Source organism: Oncorhynchus gorbuscha, linkage group LG18 (genome assembly GCF_021184085.1).
Source record: "Oncorhynchus gorbuscha isolate QuinsamMale2020 ecotype Even-year linkage group LG18, OgorEven_v1.0, whole genome shotgun sequence".
In the NCBI taxonomy this organism is placed as follows: Eukaryota; Metazoa; Chordata; class Actinopteri; order Salmoniformes; family Salmonidae; genus Oncorhynchus; species Oncorhynchus gorbuscha.
Genome location: NC_060190.1, coordinates 14,831,072 through 14,846,340, shown reverse-complemented (window position 1 = coordinate 14,846,340; position 15,269 = coordinate 14,831,072). Strand labels below are relative to the sequence as shown.

The 15,269-nt window shown below is 44.4% G+C and overlaps 1 protein-coding gene across 6 annotated transcripts in view; it reads left to right on the top strand.

Moving 5' to 3' along the window:
* The window catches only part of LOC124003457 (regulatory-associated protein of mTOR-like), a 254,307-nt gene that overhangs the window by 109,906 nt on the left and 129,132 nt on the right, over positions 1-15,269 (top strand). For all 6 annotated transcript variants that reach the window (XM_046311732.1, XM_046311730.1, XM_046311729.1 and 3 more), the window contains exon 8: positions 13,008-13,067. In XM_046311732.1, the coding sequence (XP_046167688.1) occupies positions 13,008-13,067 (60 nt within the window). The remainder of the gene's footprint in view (positions 1-13,007; positions 13,068-15,269) is intronic.

Below are 15,269 nucleotides of genomic sequence, written 5' to 3'. Positions count from 1 at the left end.
CATTGATTCTACCCAGTAGAGTGAGAGGTAAGTCCATCCATTTACAAAGATCAACCTCCACCTTTTGCAACAAACTGGCCAGATTGAGTTTATAGAGGTTGTTCAGATTACCATCCACCATTATGCCCAAATATGTGAAGCCTAAAAGGAAACTTGTGCTTGATGGTATGATTGTCAAAGACAGACAACGGTAAGATTTCGCTTTTATCAAGATTGACCTTATATCCAGAGAAAGAACTATAACACTGTAGTAGGATCTGCAAGTGAGAGAGGGAGTGTTCTGGGTTTGTTAGGAATAAGATAAGGTCGTCCGCAAAGAGTGATAATTTATGGGTATGGGGGCCCACCTCAAAGCCATGTATGTCAGGGCACGTTCTAATACCCTCAGCCAACGTTTCGATGGCGAGGGCAAAGAGGTGGGGGCTAATTGGGCAACCTTGTCTGTTCCCCCTATAAAGAGGGAAAGAGGAGGAAGTAATCCCATTGGTAGCAATCCTAGCTTTAGGAGATTTGTAGGGTGATTTTATCAAATTTACAAACACGGTACCTAAACCGAACTTTTCCAAGACGTGAAAGAGGTATGGCCATTCAACCCCATCAAAGGCCTTTTCAGCGTCGAGGGAGACTGCGACACCAGGTATTTTGTTTTTGTTAGCAAGTTGAATTATATCAAAGTACCTTCTGAGATTATTGGAGGACAATCTATTAATTATGAAGCCAGTCTGATCTGGGTTGACCAACAGGGGAAGACATGACTCCAGTCTCTTAGATAGCAGCTTGGTGACCAGTTTACAATCTGTGTTAAGGAGAGATTGGTCTATAGGAGGCGCACTTTAGCATGTTTTTCCCTTTCTTGTGGATTACAGTAATCACTGCTTGAGAGAAGGACTCTGGAAAGCAGTTGTCTTCTGGCTTTTTTAAGTACCTCCATAAGGTAGGGGACCAACAGCTCCCTAAATTCTTTATAGAACTCTGGAGGGAAGCCATCCTCCCCAGGAGATTTATTAGAAGGTAAGGATTTAATGGCCTCCAACAATTCAGGGACTGAGAAGTGTTCACTCAGGCGCTCGCTGTCTTCCCCTGACAGGCATGGGAGGTTGAGAGAGGAGAGAAAGGAGTCTATCTCTGATAGATCATCGCTTGATTGGGGAGTGTAGAGGTCTTCATAGTATTTCTTAAAAGTATTATTAATTTCAGTAGGGTCGAAAGATATCTCTTTAGTGAGTTTCTATGGCATTAATTGTCCTCTTACTTTCCTCTGCTTTCAGTTGCCATGCCAATACTTTGTGAGCTTTCTCTCCAAGCTCATAATAACGCTGTTTTGATTTAGTGATGGCCCTCTCAGCTTGATATGTGTTCAGAATATTATATTAAAGTTTTTTATTTGCCAAAAGCCTGTATAGATCTTTAGTCGGGCCTCTTTGGTAGGTTTTCTCTAGCTCGGATATTTCAGACTCAAGAGCACTCAGTTCCGCACCGTGTTTTTTCTTCAGCCCTTTAGTATAGGAAATAATCTGTCCCCTCAGGTAGGCCTTCAATGTGTCCCAAAGAATAAAGCTGTCAGGAGCAGAGGGTTTGTTTGTCAAAGTAAAAATATTGATCTGCTCTTTGATGAATGCACAAAATTCAGGTTGCTTTAGAAGTGTAGAATTTTGTCTCCATCTATATGCTCCATTTACCTTGGTAGGAATGGAGATTGATAATACCAGAGGAGAATGGTCACTAAGCAATCTGGGAAGATACTCGGCATCTAACACTCTATGAAACAGTTGTGTCGAAAGTAAAAAGTTATCTATGCGTGTTTGTGTCTTGTGTGGGTGTGAATAAAAAGAGTAGTCCCTATCCCGTGGGTGCAACTGTCTCCAGATGTCTAGTAAATTGAGATCTTTCATGAATGACATGGTGAGCTTGCCGGCTTTGGTAAGAAGTGAGGGTTTATCAGAAGACCTATCAAGAACTGTATCTAAGCAAAAATTAAAATCTCCTCCAGCCAGTAGCCATCCTGGTGGTGCTTGAGCAACCTGAAGGAAGACATTCTGAATAAACTTATGGTCATCGAAGTTAGGAGCATAGATATTCAATAGGGTCCAAGACTCTGAAAACATATGCCCATGCACCAAAACAAACCTGCCCGAGGGATCAGAGATGGTGTTGTTGACGCAGAAGGGGATGTGTCTACTTAACAAAATTGCAGTTCCTCTTGCTTTGGAGTTAAAAGAGGATGCAAAAACTTGTCCTACCCATTCCCTCTTCAATTTCTTGTGTTCACTGGCTGTAAGATGTGTTTCTTGTAAAAACACAATGTCAGCCTTTAATTTCTTAAGGTATGTATAGACACTTTTCCTTTTAATCGGGCTGTTAAGACCTTTTACGTTGAATGTGACATATTTTAGTGGATTAAGCATAGGTTGGATTTCAAATATGTAACTGAATAGAAATCTATCATATGCAGATAATTAGGAAATGTTTCAACTTTGGTTTGAGCACAAAAGTGACCTGTGTGTCTCTTTAGGAAGGAAACAATAAACATAGAAAAAATGGAGAAAAAAATAATACAAATCCCACCCACCCCGATTGTCAGACTAGAACAGTCCCAACAATCAAACATGAATACACTTGTAGAGATACGTTGCTGCTCGCTTTCCATCTTGCTCTTACTAGCTAAACCTTGGCGTAAACTAAAACCTGCGAGCTCTCTAAATTGAAAACAAACGTTGTGAATAGATATTTATGGCTGAATATTTACTGCCCACGGTAAGGGCAGCTTGAGTCTCTTTACGAAAGATTAACATAAATGAGGGGGAAAGCAGTGGGCCTAAACTCACTTATTGCTTCGCCCAGTAGATATGGACTAAACCAAAATATACTCTCCTGTAAATGTAATAGAACTCACCCCGGGAAGATACGGTTAGTTGAAAATGTACAAATCAATTAAAGTGACCGGGAGATACCAGCAGTTCAATCCGGATAAGAGAAAACAAACTAACTGCATTTTATCCCCCAGAGAGACCATCCTGGCTCAGACTCAGACGTTGCTCAGTTCTTTGAGAAAAGTGTGCACTTCTCCCGGTGTGTTGAAGAGATGGCTTCGGCCTTTGTACTGAACTTTCATCCGCGCAGGGTGGATGAGGTAGCCGGTGATGTTCTTCTCGTTCAGTGCTTTGGCGGCAGGTCTGAACTGCTTGCGGTGTCTGGCGAGGTCCGCGCTCATATCCGGGAAAAGGCTGATCCTCTTCCCATCAATGGCGATGTCCCCTTTGGCTCTTGCGAGTTGCAGTATCTTCTCTCTGTCTTGGAAACGGAGGAACCTGATCAGGACGGCTCGTGGGGGCTCATCTGGCCGGGGTTTCGGCGCTGATGTTCTGTGGGCGCGTTCGATGGCTTGGTGAAGTTGGTTATGCCTAGGACCCCGGGATCCATTGGGTGAAGAAACGGACCGGGTCACGGCCCTCGCTGTCCTCTTTCAATCCCACCACACGGATATTACTACGTCTACTCTGGTTCTCCATCTGATCTACTTTGTTTTTGAGGTAGGCATTGTCCTTTTGCAGTTGTCAAGACCTGGTCATGTCTAGCGATGGTATCTTCAACTGTGCTAATGCGCAGCTCTGCCTCAGTCGTTCTCAAAAGGAGATCATTCATGGAGGATTTCAGGTCGTCAATGGAAGAATGGAGTTCAGCCGATTTCTTATCGATTTTCAGAGAAAGACCTCTGTTACCATCCTGAATTTCCTGGAGGAGAGTAGCCAGCATGTCGGCAGGCTCGCAAGAGGCTGCTGAGAGCAACAGTCTGGAACTGTCGTCTGAGTTATGAGGGCTAATGCTAATCTTGCTAGCTGTAGCGTTATCGTTATCTTGGGTATCAACAACGTTTTGGTCGTCCTTCTTGCCTCTCGGTCGGAGGTCTCTTTGGGAAGGTAAGTACTTGACAATTTATCAGCCAATGTTAGAATATTGTTTCAACGTTATTTAGGTAAAAATATAATAACTTTGAAGAGCTCGGTTTGTCAACGTCTGCTCAGCTCCGCGGCATCGCGTGTCTCCTTCATTTATATTTTTAAATCACTTTTGTCATTAGAATTTTTACCCGAACAGTTACATTGAAGAACATGTTGACACTTTAAAGCTCAATAACGCCCCTTAATTTAATAGTTTGCAACACAAATATTTCTGGGTCAAAAGAAGGGAAAGAATTGAATGATTTAGTATTATATCTATGCTTATCTTTTTATGTTAAATGAATGGCCTTCGGACACCAAATTTACTTTCAGTGTAAACCGTAATGACAAAAACCAGATATAAAGTATGTCAAAGATAATGGACCTAATATATTTTAAAATCATCTTTGAGAACTACCAATTACCAAAATAAAAGCTTGACAGTCAGGGAGAATTGAACATTCACCAAACAATGAATTTAGCAGTGTTGGTTTTATGTTTGAGCAAAATGCATAGAATTGCAGGAAATTTACTTGGGAGAGAGCTGCAATATGTAACTTCGGGCGACCCGACCAAATTTACATAGAAATGTGTGTTATAGATCTATGTGTGTTATAGATCTATAAGTCCAAGAATGGGTAGATCTATGTGCGCTATATCTATACTTCCAATTTGTTGCATTTTTGGATTTTACTTTCGGTTTTGTACGCCAGCTTCAAACAGCTGAAAGAAAATGCAATATTTTTGGTTATGGAAAATATATTTCAGTGGTTTATTAGTGATGCAATGATTATCTACACTACACATGCTTTTTATGTCACGTAAACTGGAATGAGGTGAACCATTTGAAGTTTTGCAACCAGGAATTGGCGGTGCAATTTCTGCATAGTTTCTAACAGCTGTCATTCAAATAACCATACAGCGCTCTGAAGCATGTTACAGGGCTGTAAATCATATAGCATGTTACAGTACAGTCACTGCGTTCCAATTTAGGTGCTTATCAATTACAAAATCCTTTTTTTTTTACCCATATACGGGAAAGGGCTACCAATAAGGAAGAGATCGGTACTGAAAGACCACTTCATTATCTGATCTCTTATTCTGTGAACTACAATACCCAGCTTACCCCTTTTCGTCTCCTGCTAAAGTAGTAGTGTTGTAGTTTGAGGGGATATTTGGGTGTGTTTAGTTTTTTCTATTAGTTTTTGGCATTGTTCAGAGTTCAGACAGTGACAATTCTTGCATAGTTCTAGTGTTAATCGAAAGTATTGGCAAGGTCTCTCGCGCACACATGACGTACAGACATGTCAGTCTCACGTTTTTTCTATCAATGGTGTAATATCGCTAATGGGTACGTCAAATCACAGTTTCTGAGGCTAAGTGAGACTGGAGTAGATGTTTCCTTTGTCAAAAAAAAATGTCATGCTCAAAGGATCCATTTTAGTGAGTGCGACGCATTGGCGTACAATAATACCATTGGGGTAGGAAGACATTTGATAGGCATATAATTCACATTTCTTTGCAATCTTCATTCTTTGGTTAAAGACATTAAATTGGGGTCTCAGTGGTACGTTTTCCTTTCATTATACATCTCTTGGCATTTGTTGCAAGTATATTGTCTTGGATAAATTTCAAACCCAACATCTAATATTATCATGGCCACCTAATCATTTGTTCCCAATTGGCTCGTTTGACTAAACTTAATTCTACAGCCGAGTCTCAAATTGCTTAAAGAGTTGATAGTCTTATAGTAAAGGTATTAGATGGGTCATAACAAAATTATTTCCAATGCTAGAAATATCCATTATCATCCCTGTCTCGAGACTGCAGTGAACTCTGCCACTCTATCTCACTCGCTCTCTCCCCCTTCCACGCTGAAAGAGACATGTGCTTCTCTCCTTAGCTAATCACATTCAGCCCTGCAGGCTCACTAAGATGTGATGGCTTACCTCGGATTCCAAACCTGCAACACAAAAAAAAGCACAGGGGGAAGAGAATGAGAGGGAGGTGAGAAAAAACGAATATAGGAAGAGTGAGAGAGGCAGAAAGAGGGTTTCCTTGATCACTAGAGCAGAAAATCATCTCTGATAGAGCACTGTCTTCAAGGGATTTCCCCGATGTTCAGAGAGGGTGGCTATGGTAATGGAGGGGGAAAGGAGAAGAGCAGAGATGGTGAGAAGAGAGGAAAGGATGGAACAAGAGGGGATAAAAAGAAAGGGAAAGGAGAGAGGAGACGAAAGATTTGATGAGCTTGGAAAGAAGGGGAGAAGAGGGTTAAATACGGAAAGGAAATGACGATAGTGATTCTTGAGGGACTCTGCATGCTTATCCGATAGTTAGGAGCCAGCCTCGTGTGACTGTGAGGAGCTGAGAAGCACCATATTCCTGAATCTTTAATCAGGACTCCTGTTCTGCTGCCAACACCGTGACAGGTGACTGCCTCAATATCCTGGAACTTTGGAGCTTCCGCACACTCTACTCATGCCAACCCCACCCCCTGGGCATTGTGTGTGTGTTTTAGCTAAGGTCTCACTCTCACCAAGCACACACCGACATACTCAGTCACACACACAAATAACATAATAAAGCACAAAAATGTGTGTGTGCACGTGAGACCTTAGCTTCCCTCTTGAAGACTTGGGACAGCCTTTCCAGTAACCTCAAGTATCTTCTTCTCATTATCTATGATGCTTTGCATGACGGTACACCTTCAAGAGGCAAAACGCTGATCAATTCTGAATGAAAATGCGTGGAGTTGCATTATCCTGTCTTAGATTCCTTTCGTTTGCCAAGATATCCCATGACACACCAATGTTTAAAGCTAAAACAGCTTATTCTCTCGGTTCTCACATCTCCTTACCCTATAGGGGGAAGGAGGAAACATGTGAGGAGGGTGTAACACACACACTTCCTGTACGATCGCTGGAGCGTGGACACAACGCCAGTGTCCCACCTGGCCAACATCCAGTGAGATTGCAAACATTGCAGTGTCAAATACAGAAATACTCATTATAATACATTTATTTATTTATTTCACCTTTATTTAACCAGGTAGGCAAGTTGAGAACAAGTTCTCATTTACAATTGCGACCTGGCCAAGATGACACATACAACGACACAGAGTTACACATGGAGTAAAACAAACATACAGTCAATAATACAGTATAAACAAGTCTATATACAATGTGAGCAAATGAGGTGAGAAGGGAGGTAAAGGCAAAAAAGGCCATGGTGGCAAAGTAAATACAATATAGCAAGTAAAACACTGGAATGGTAGTTTTGCAATGGAAGAATGTGCAAAGTAGAAATAAAAATAATGGGGTGCAAAGGAGAAAAATAAATAAATAAATGAAATACAGTTGGGAAAGAGGTAGTTGTTTGGGCTAAATTATAGGTGGGCTATGTACAGGTGCAGTAATCTGTGAGCTGTTCTGACAGTTGGTGCTTAAAGCTAGTGAGGGAGATGTGAGAAGTGTTTCCAGTTTCAGAGATTTTTGTAGTTCGTTCCAGTCATTGGCAGCAGAGAACTGGAAGGAGAGGCGGCCAAAGAAAGAATTGGTTTTGGGGGTGACTAGAGAGATATACCTGCTGGAGCGTGTGCTACAGGTGGGAGATGCTATGGTGACCAGCGAGCTGAGATAAGGGGGGACTTTACCTAGCAGGGTCTTGTAGATGACATGGAGCCAGTGGGTTTGGCGACGAGTATGAAGCGAGGGCCAGCCAACGAGAGCGTACAGGTCGCAATGGTGGGTAGTATATGGGGCTTTGGTGACAAAACGGATTGCACTGTGATAGACTGCATCCAATTTGTTGAGTAGGGTATTGGAGGCTATTTTGTAAATGACATCGCCAAAGTCGAGGATTGGTAGGATGGTCAGTTTTACAAGTGTATGTTTGGCAGCATGAGTGAAAGATGCTTTGTTGCGAAATAGGAAGCCAATTCTAGATTTAATTTTGGATTGGAGATGTTTGATATGGGTCTGAAAGGAGAGTTTACAGTCTAACCAGACACCTAAGTATTTGTAGTTGTCCACGTATTCTAAGTCAGAGCCGTCCAGAGTAGTGATGTTGGACAGGCGGGTAGGTGCAGGTAGCGATCGGTTGAAGAGCATGCATTTAGTTTTACTTGTATTTAAGAGCAATTGGAGGCCACGGAAGGAGTGTTGTATGGCATTGAAGCTTGCCTGGAGGGTTGTTAACACAGTGTCCAAAGAAGGGCCAGAAGTATACAGAATGGTGTCGTCTGCGTAGAGGTGGATCAGAGACTAACCAGCAGCAAGAGCGACCTCATTGATGTATACAGAGAAGAGTCGGTCCAAGAATTGAACCCTGTGGCACCCCCATAGAGACTGCCAGAGGTCCGGACAGCAGACCCTCCGATTTGACACACTGAACTCTATCAGAGAAGTAGTTGGTGAACCAGGCGAGGCAATCATTTGAGAAACCAAGGCTGTCGAGTCTGCCGATGAGGATGTGGTGATTGACAGAGTTGAAAGCCTTGGCCAGATCAATGAATACGGCTGCACAGTAATGTTTCTTATCGATGGCGGTTAAGATATCATTTAGGACCTTGAGCGTGGCTGAGGTGCACCCATGACCAGCTCTGAAACCAGATTGCATAGCAGAGAAGGTATGGTGAGATTTGAAATGGTCGGTAATCTGTTTGTTGACTTGGCGTTCGAAGACCTTAGAAAGGCATGGTAGGATAGATATAGGTCTGTAGCAGTTTGGGTCAAGAGTGCCTCCCCCCCTTTGAAGAGGGGGATGACCGCAGCTGCTTTCCAATCTTTGGGAATCTCAGACGACACGAGAGGTTGAACAGGCTAGTAAATAGGGGTGGCAACAATTTCGGCAGATCATTTTAGAAAGGGTCCAGATTGTCTAGCCCGGCTGATTTGTAGGGGTCCAGAATTTGCAGCTTTCAGAAAATCAGCTCTATGGATTTGGGAGAAGGAGAAATGGGGAAGGATTGGGCGAGTTGCTGTTGGGGGTGCAGTGCTGTTGACCGGGGTAAGAGTAGCCAGGTGGAAAGCATGGCCAGCTGTAGAAAAATGCTTATTGAAATTCTCAATTATGGTGGATTTATCAGTGGTGACAGTGTTTCCTATCTTCAGTGCAGTGGGCAGCTGGGAGGAGGTGTTCTTATTCTCCATGGACTTTACAGTGTCCCAGAACTTTTTTGAGTTAGTGTTGCAGGAATCAAATTTCTGCTTGAAAAAGCTAGCCTTGGCTTTTCTAACTGCCTGTTTATACTGGTTTCTAGCTTCCCTGAACAGCTGCATATCACGGGGGCTGTTCGATGCTAATGCAGAACGCCATAGGATGTTTTCCCCTCAAATCAGGAAAGATGCAACTATTTTACATAGGTTTAAAGATGAACTTCTTGTGAATCCAACCACGGTGTCAGATTTAAAAAATGCTTTACGGCGAAAGCATACCTTACGATTATTTGAGAACATAGCTCAGCAGACAAATCATTACAAACAGTAACCAGCCAAGTAGAAGAGTTACACAAGTCAGAAATAGAGAAAATTAATCACTTTGCTCTTCATATGGTTGCACACCTGCTCGCCTGCCAAATCATTTCTGTTATATTCAGACACTATTTTAACAGATTTGGAAACTTGAGTGTTTTCTATCCAAATCTACCAATTATATGCATATCCTATCTTCTGGGCCTGAGTAGAAGACAGTTAACCTCATGTTCTATTTCCCTTTGGTACTCTTGTACATTCCACATTGTTTCAACACACCTAAACAGGAATGTAATGGGCACAGGAAGAAGTTTTACCTCATAAAACCTCATAATACATCAGAATAATTTAACTGCCTCAGACTACCTTGAAGGCCCTGTGCTAAAACACATCGCCGTTCTGAATACATCTCTACGTTTTATAAGTTCTATAGCAATGCATAGACCTTTTGAAATTGCATATATTTTCTTCCAACCCGAGTGCCTTGAACCAGATCCATTAATATACATATACGGCTCTGCCCTCGAACCATAGAAATGAATGAAGATAGGTTATGCCTTGAACATCCTTGAGACATAAGCTCTGAACCTACTGTGACTGTTTCTCTGTCTGAATAACCACGTAGCTTCTAATAGTGTAGATCTCAAACATTAAGAGGAATCCACAGCTTAGGGCAGCAGAGCAGAACATTATATACATGTAACCGCCAAAATAAAGGAAACACTTGAGTAAATGAGGGATATAAGTATATTGAAAGCAGGCTTCCACACAGATGTAATTCCTGCATTAATTAAGTAATTAACATGTCATCATTCTTAGGGTCATAAATAAAAATGCCCAGTTGCCCATTATTTTGGCTACCATGGCTAGAAGAAATCAGTGACTTTGAAAGAGGGGTCTTAAAGGAGCGTAGGGGGTTTAAAGGGTGTCACCAGATCTCAACCCAATTGAACACTAATGTGAGATTCTGGAGCGGCACTTGAGACTGCGCTTTCCACCACCATCAACAAAACACCAAATTATGGATTATTTTTGTTGAAAGAATGGTGTTGCATGCATCCCTCTGAAAGTTGCAGGCACGTGTAGAATCTATGCCAAGGTGCACTGAAGCTGTTCTGACTCGTGGTGGCCCAACGCCCTATTAAGACAATTTGTTGGGGTTTCCTTTATTTTAGCAGTATATTATACAGCAATAGCAAGGAGCAAACAGTCAGCTAATTAGTGTTTTGTAAATTATTGCTGCTAATGTCAGTGTATCGATGAGGGAGAGCAAGGGAAAGGATGGAGTGGGAAGACGAAAGAGAGAAATGATGGAGTTGGGAGACAGAAGAAAGGATGGAGCGGAGAGACTGAAGAGGGAAAGGATGGAGCGGAGAGACGGAAGAGGGAAAGGATGGAGCGGAGAGACGGAAGAGGGAAAGGATGGAGTGGAGAGACGGAAGGGAAAGGATGGAGCGGAGAGACGGAAGGGAGAAAGGATGGAGCGGAGAGACGGAAGGGGGAAAGGATGGAGCGGAGAGACGGAAGAGGGAAAAGGATGGAGCGGGAGAGGGAAAGGATGGAAGAGGGAAAAAGGATGGAGCGGAGAGAGAGGGAAAGGATGGAGCGGAGAGACGGAAGGGAAAGGATGGAGCGGGAAAGGATGGAGCGGAGAGACGGGAGAGGGAAAGGATGGAGCGGAGAGACGGGAGAGGGAAAGGATGGAGCGGAGAGACGGGAGAGGGAAAGGATGGAGCGGAGAGACGGGAGAGGGAAAGGATGGAGCGGAGAGACGGGAAAAAGGATGGAGCGGAGAGACGGAAGAGGATGGAGCGGGAGAGGGAAAGGATGGAGCGGAGAGACGGGAGAGGGAAAGGATGGAGCGGAGAGAGAGGGAAAGGATGGAGCGGAGAGAGGGAAAGGATGGAGCGGAGAGACGGGAGAGGGAAAGGATGGAGCGGAGAGACGGGAGAGGGAAAGGATGGAGAGAGGGGGAGAAAAGGATGGAGCGGAGAGACGGGGAGAGGATGGACGGAGAGACGGGAAGGGAAAGGATGGAGCGGAGAGACGGGAGAGGAGGAGGATGGAGCGGAGAGGAGAGACGGAAGAGGATGGAGCGGAGAGACGGGGAAAGGATGGAGCGGAGAGACGGAAGAGGGAAAGGAATGTGAGAATAGAAAGAGAAAAGGACAGGAGAAGGGAATCAGACGGTGAAGGAGAGCCAAAAAATATAGAGAATTGGAAACTTGGTACACAATGAGGACTTGGGGTTGGGAAACGTGTCAAATGGAGAGGGAGAGGGAGGGCAGACTGAGGGAGTTGGGAGACATGCACATTCAGAATGATAGGGGAGAGGGAGCAAGAGAGACTGAAGGACAGAGATTGGAATTGAAGGAGAGAGCCGCATAGAGGGAAAGATGGAGACAGAGGAAGTCTGGGGAGGACTCATTGGGGGATGTAATGAGCTGTAGCAGACAGTCGGCTCCAAGGGGACCAACAGAGAAGCTCCTCTCCTCCCTCTACGACCTAGTTTGTGATCCCACCGAGAGGTAGCCGTCCCGCACACAAGACCCCACACACACACTTCCTCACTCTCTCTCGTTCTCTCTCTCCCAAGCACTTACGCACAGACAGTCACATGGATCCCCAGTACCACTCCACAAGTTCTTTCTGCTCCACTTCTCTCTCTAGTACCGTATGTCCTCTGACACCCTTCTCCATCTCTTCTCTGTTTGTTTTGGCTGTGGATCAAAGTCCCCTCCTGCTTCTCGATCTCTCGTTCTTTCTACATGGCCTTGTCTCTCTTCATGTTCCATGTCCTGTTTGAGAAGACTCTCGTGTGCCACTTTGACCTCTGTCCTAAAAGTTCATTACCACAACAAACACAGTGGGAGATCTGAATGTAATGGCCACCTGAGGTTTGTTGTGGTGAGTTATTACAGTGTTAGTTTGGACTTTGTCTGGGTACATGCTTGAATGTCCAGATGAGAACACGTGTGCTGGACAGCTGGTGGTGAGGTTCTGCATAATACAAGCATTGGATTTGTGTAATGCATATGCTCGCCCGAGTGCACGCTCACAGAATACACACACACACACACCCCCCATACACACACACACCCCACACACACACAATCCCCACACCTGTGTTCCCCTTGATAATAATGACTAAGCCCTATCTGAGATCTCAAACCAGCTGCTATATTTGCTGCCTCAGCAGTGCTATATCGTGCCTTGCCTCTCCTCTACCTTTAAACATCACGCTGCTGGGAACGCACTGGACCTGCTACCAGCCGGGCCTGTCCAAGCACGATAATACCCTCTTCACTGTGGGAGTCACAGTGCGGTCCAAATAGACCTGGATGTACCCTGCGTGTATCCCTTTGTGACCTGACCCTCACCTTATGCAATGTAATTGAAAGTTACTTATTGTTTCTGTGACAGCAAAAACAAAATTCACTGTGAAAACAAACATATTTCTTTGTGGTTGACACGGCTGTGTTTCCACACATACTGTCTGCAAACGTTCAGCGGTTTACAGATGAAACATTTTTATAGCACTTTTGTTTGCTTTCTTGCTGCCCTGATTGGACTGGATCTCTGTTTGTGCCCCCAGGTTTTGCATGCAGAAAAGTGCCAAGCTGGTGCCAGGAGTGACGTTGGACCTCATTGAGAAGTAAGTACTGCTGTGGTAACTCACCCGCTTTCATTTCTGCTTTCTTTACTTTATATTGCTTTTCTTTTGTTCTTTCAGCGAGTAGTGTAGTTTGGACCAATTTAAAGCCCTACTTTTTCTTTTGTAAAGATCTGTTTTTTATGGATGGATTTGACTATGTTCTTGTTGTGAGCGATACAAATATGCCCGATAAAAGGACGTACAGATGCAATTCCACTCGTTTTGAGTACATAAGGCAGCTTACAGCACCTAGAGCTCTCTCTACCCCAACTACACAGAGAGACTACGTTCACACGCTCACATAACAGGAAAACAAGACAGAGAGACTACGTTCACACGCTCACATAACAGGAAAATAACAGACTACGTTTACACGCTCACATAACAGGAAAACAAGACGGAGAGACTACGTTCACACGCTCACATAACAGGAAAATAACAGACTACGTTTACACGCTCACATAACAGGAAAACAAGACGGAGAGACTACGTTCACACGCTCACATAACAGGAAAATAACAGACTACGTTTACACGCTCACATAACAGGAAAATAACAGACTACGTTCACACGCTCACATAACAGGAAAACAAGACAGAGACTACGTTCACACGCTCACATAACAGGAAAATAACAGACTACGTTTACACACTCACATAACAGGAAAACAAGAGAGACTACGTTCACACGCTCACATAACAGGAAAACAAGACAGAGACTACGTTCACACGCTCACATAACAGGAAAATAACAGACTACGTTTACACGCTCACATAACAGGAAAACAAGACAGAGAGACTACGTTCACACGCTCACATAACAGGAAAATAACAGACTACGTTTACACGCTCACATAACAGGAAAACAAGACAGAGACTACGTTCACACGCTCACATAACAGGAAAACAAGACTGAGAGACTACGTTCACACGCTCACATAACAGGAAAACAAGACAGAGAGACTACGTTCACACGCTCACATAACAGGAAAACAAGACACAGACTACGTTCACACGCTCACATAACAGGAAAATAACAGACTACGTTTACACGCTCACATAACAGGAAAACAAGATGGAGAGACTACGTTCACACGCTCACATAACAGGAAAACAAGACAGAGAGACTACGTTCACACGCTCACATAACAGGAAAACAAGGCCGAGAGACTACGTTCACACACTCACATAACAGGAAAACAGACAGACGGACTACATTGACACACTCAGGATGCAGGAAGACAAGACAGATACAAACTTTTCTATACTTTAGATTTGGCCCTCTTGCCTAGTCTTTGTCTGACTCAGACGTTCTCGCTTTCCCTCCAAACACACATGCTGACGTGTAAACGCACACATGACTTTGCCTCCAGCTAATTGTGACTCAGTCAGCACATGGCCATGATTCCCTCAGTGTTAACCAGGCCAAAATGGACACACACACACACACACACACACACACACACACACACACACACACACACACACACACACACACACACACACACACACACACACACACACACACACACACACACACACACACACACACACACACACACACACACACACACACACACACACACACACACACACACACACACACGTCTAGTCCTCTAGAGGTTAATTAGTGTGTTTGGCTTTGGGCTAGTAGAGGCTGAGGGTGTCATGGTGCACACTCACTGAACGTGTGTGTGAGTGTGTGCCCGTGAGTGTGTGCCCGTGAGTGTGTGCCCGTGAGTGTGTGCCCGTGAGTGTGCCCGTGAGTGTGCCCGTGAGTGTGCCCGTGAGTGTGCCCGTGAGTGTGTGCCCGTGAGTGTGTGCCCGTGAGTGTGTGCCCGTGAGTGTGCCCGTGAGTGTGCCCGTGAGTGTGTGCCCGTGAGTGTGTGCCCGTGAGTGTGTGCCCGTGAGTGTGTGCACGTCGGGGCTCAGTTAATCTAGAACTCTTTCCAGTGTGACACAGATAGTCACGTTCACTCTTCTCTCTGCCTACTCTGCCCCTCTCCAGATAGTCACGTTTCACTCCTCTCTGCCTACTCTACACCCCCCAGATAGTCACTCCTCTCTACTCTGCCCCTCTCCAGATAGTCACGTTTCACTCCTCTCTGCCAACTCTACACCCCCCAGATAGTCACTCCTCTCTACTCTGCCCCTCTCCAGATAGACACGTTTCACTCCTCTCTCTGCCTACTCTACACCTCCC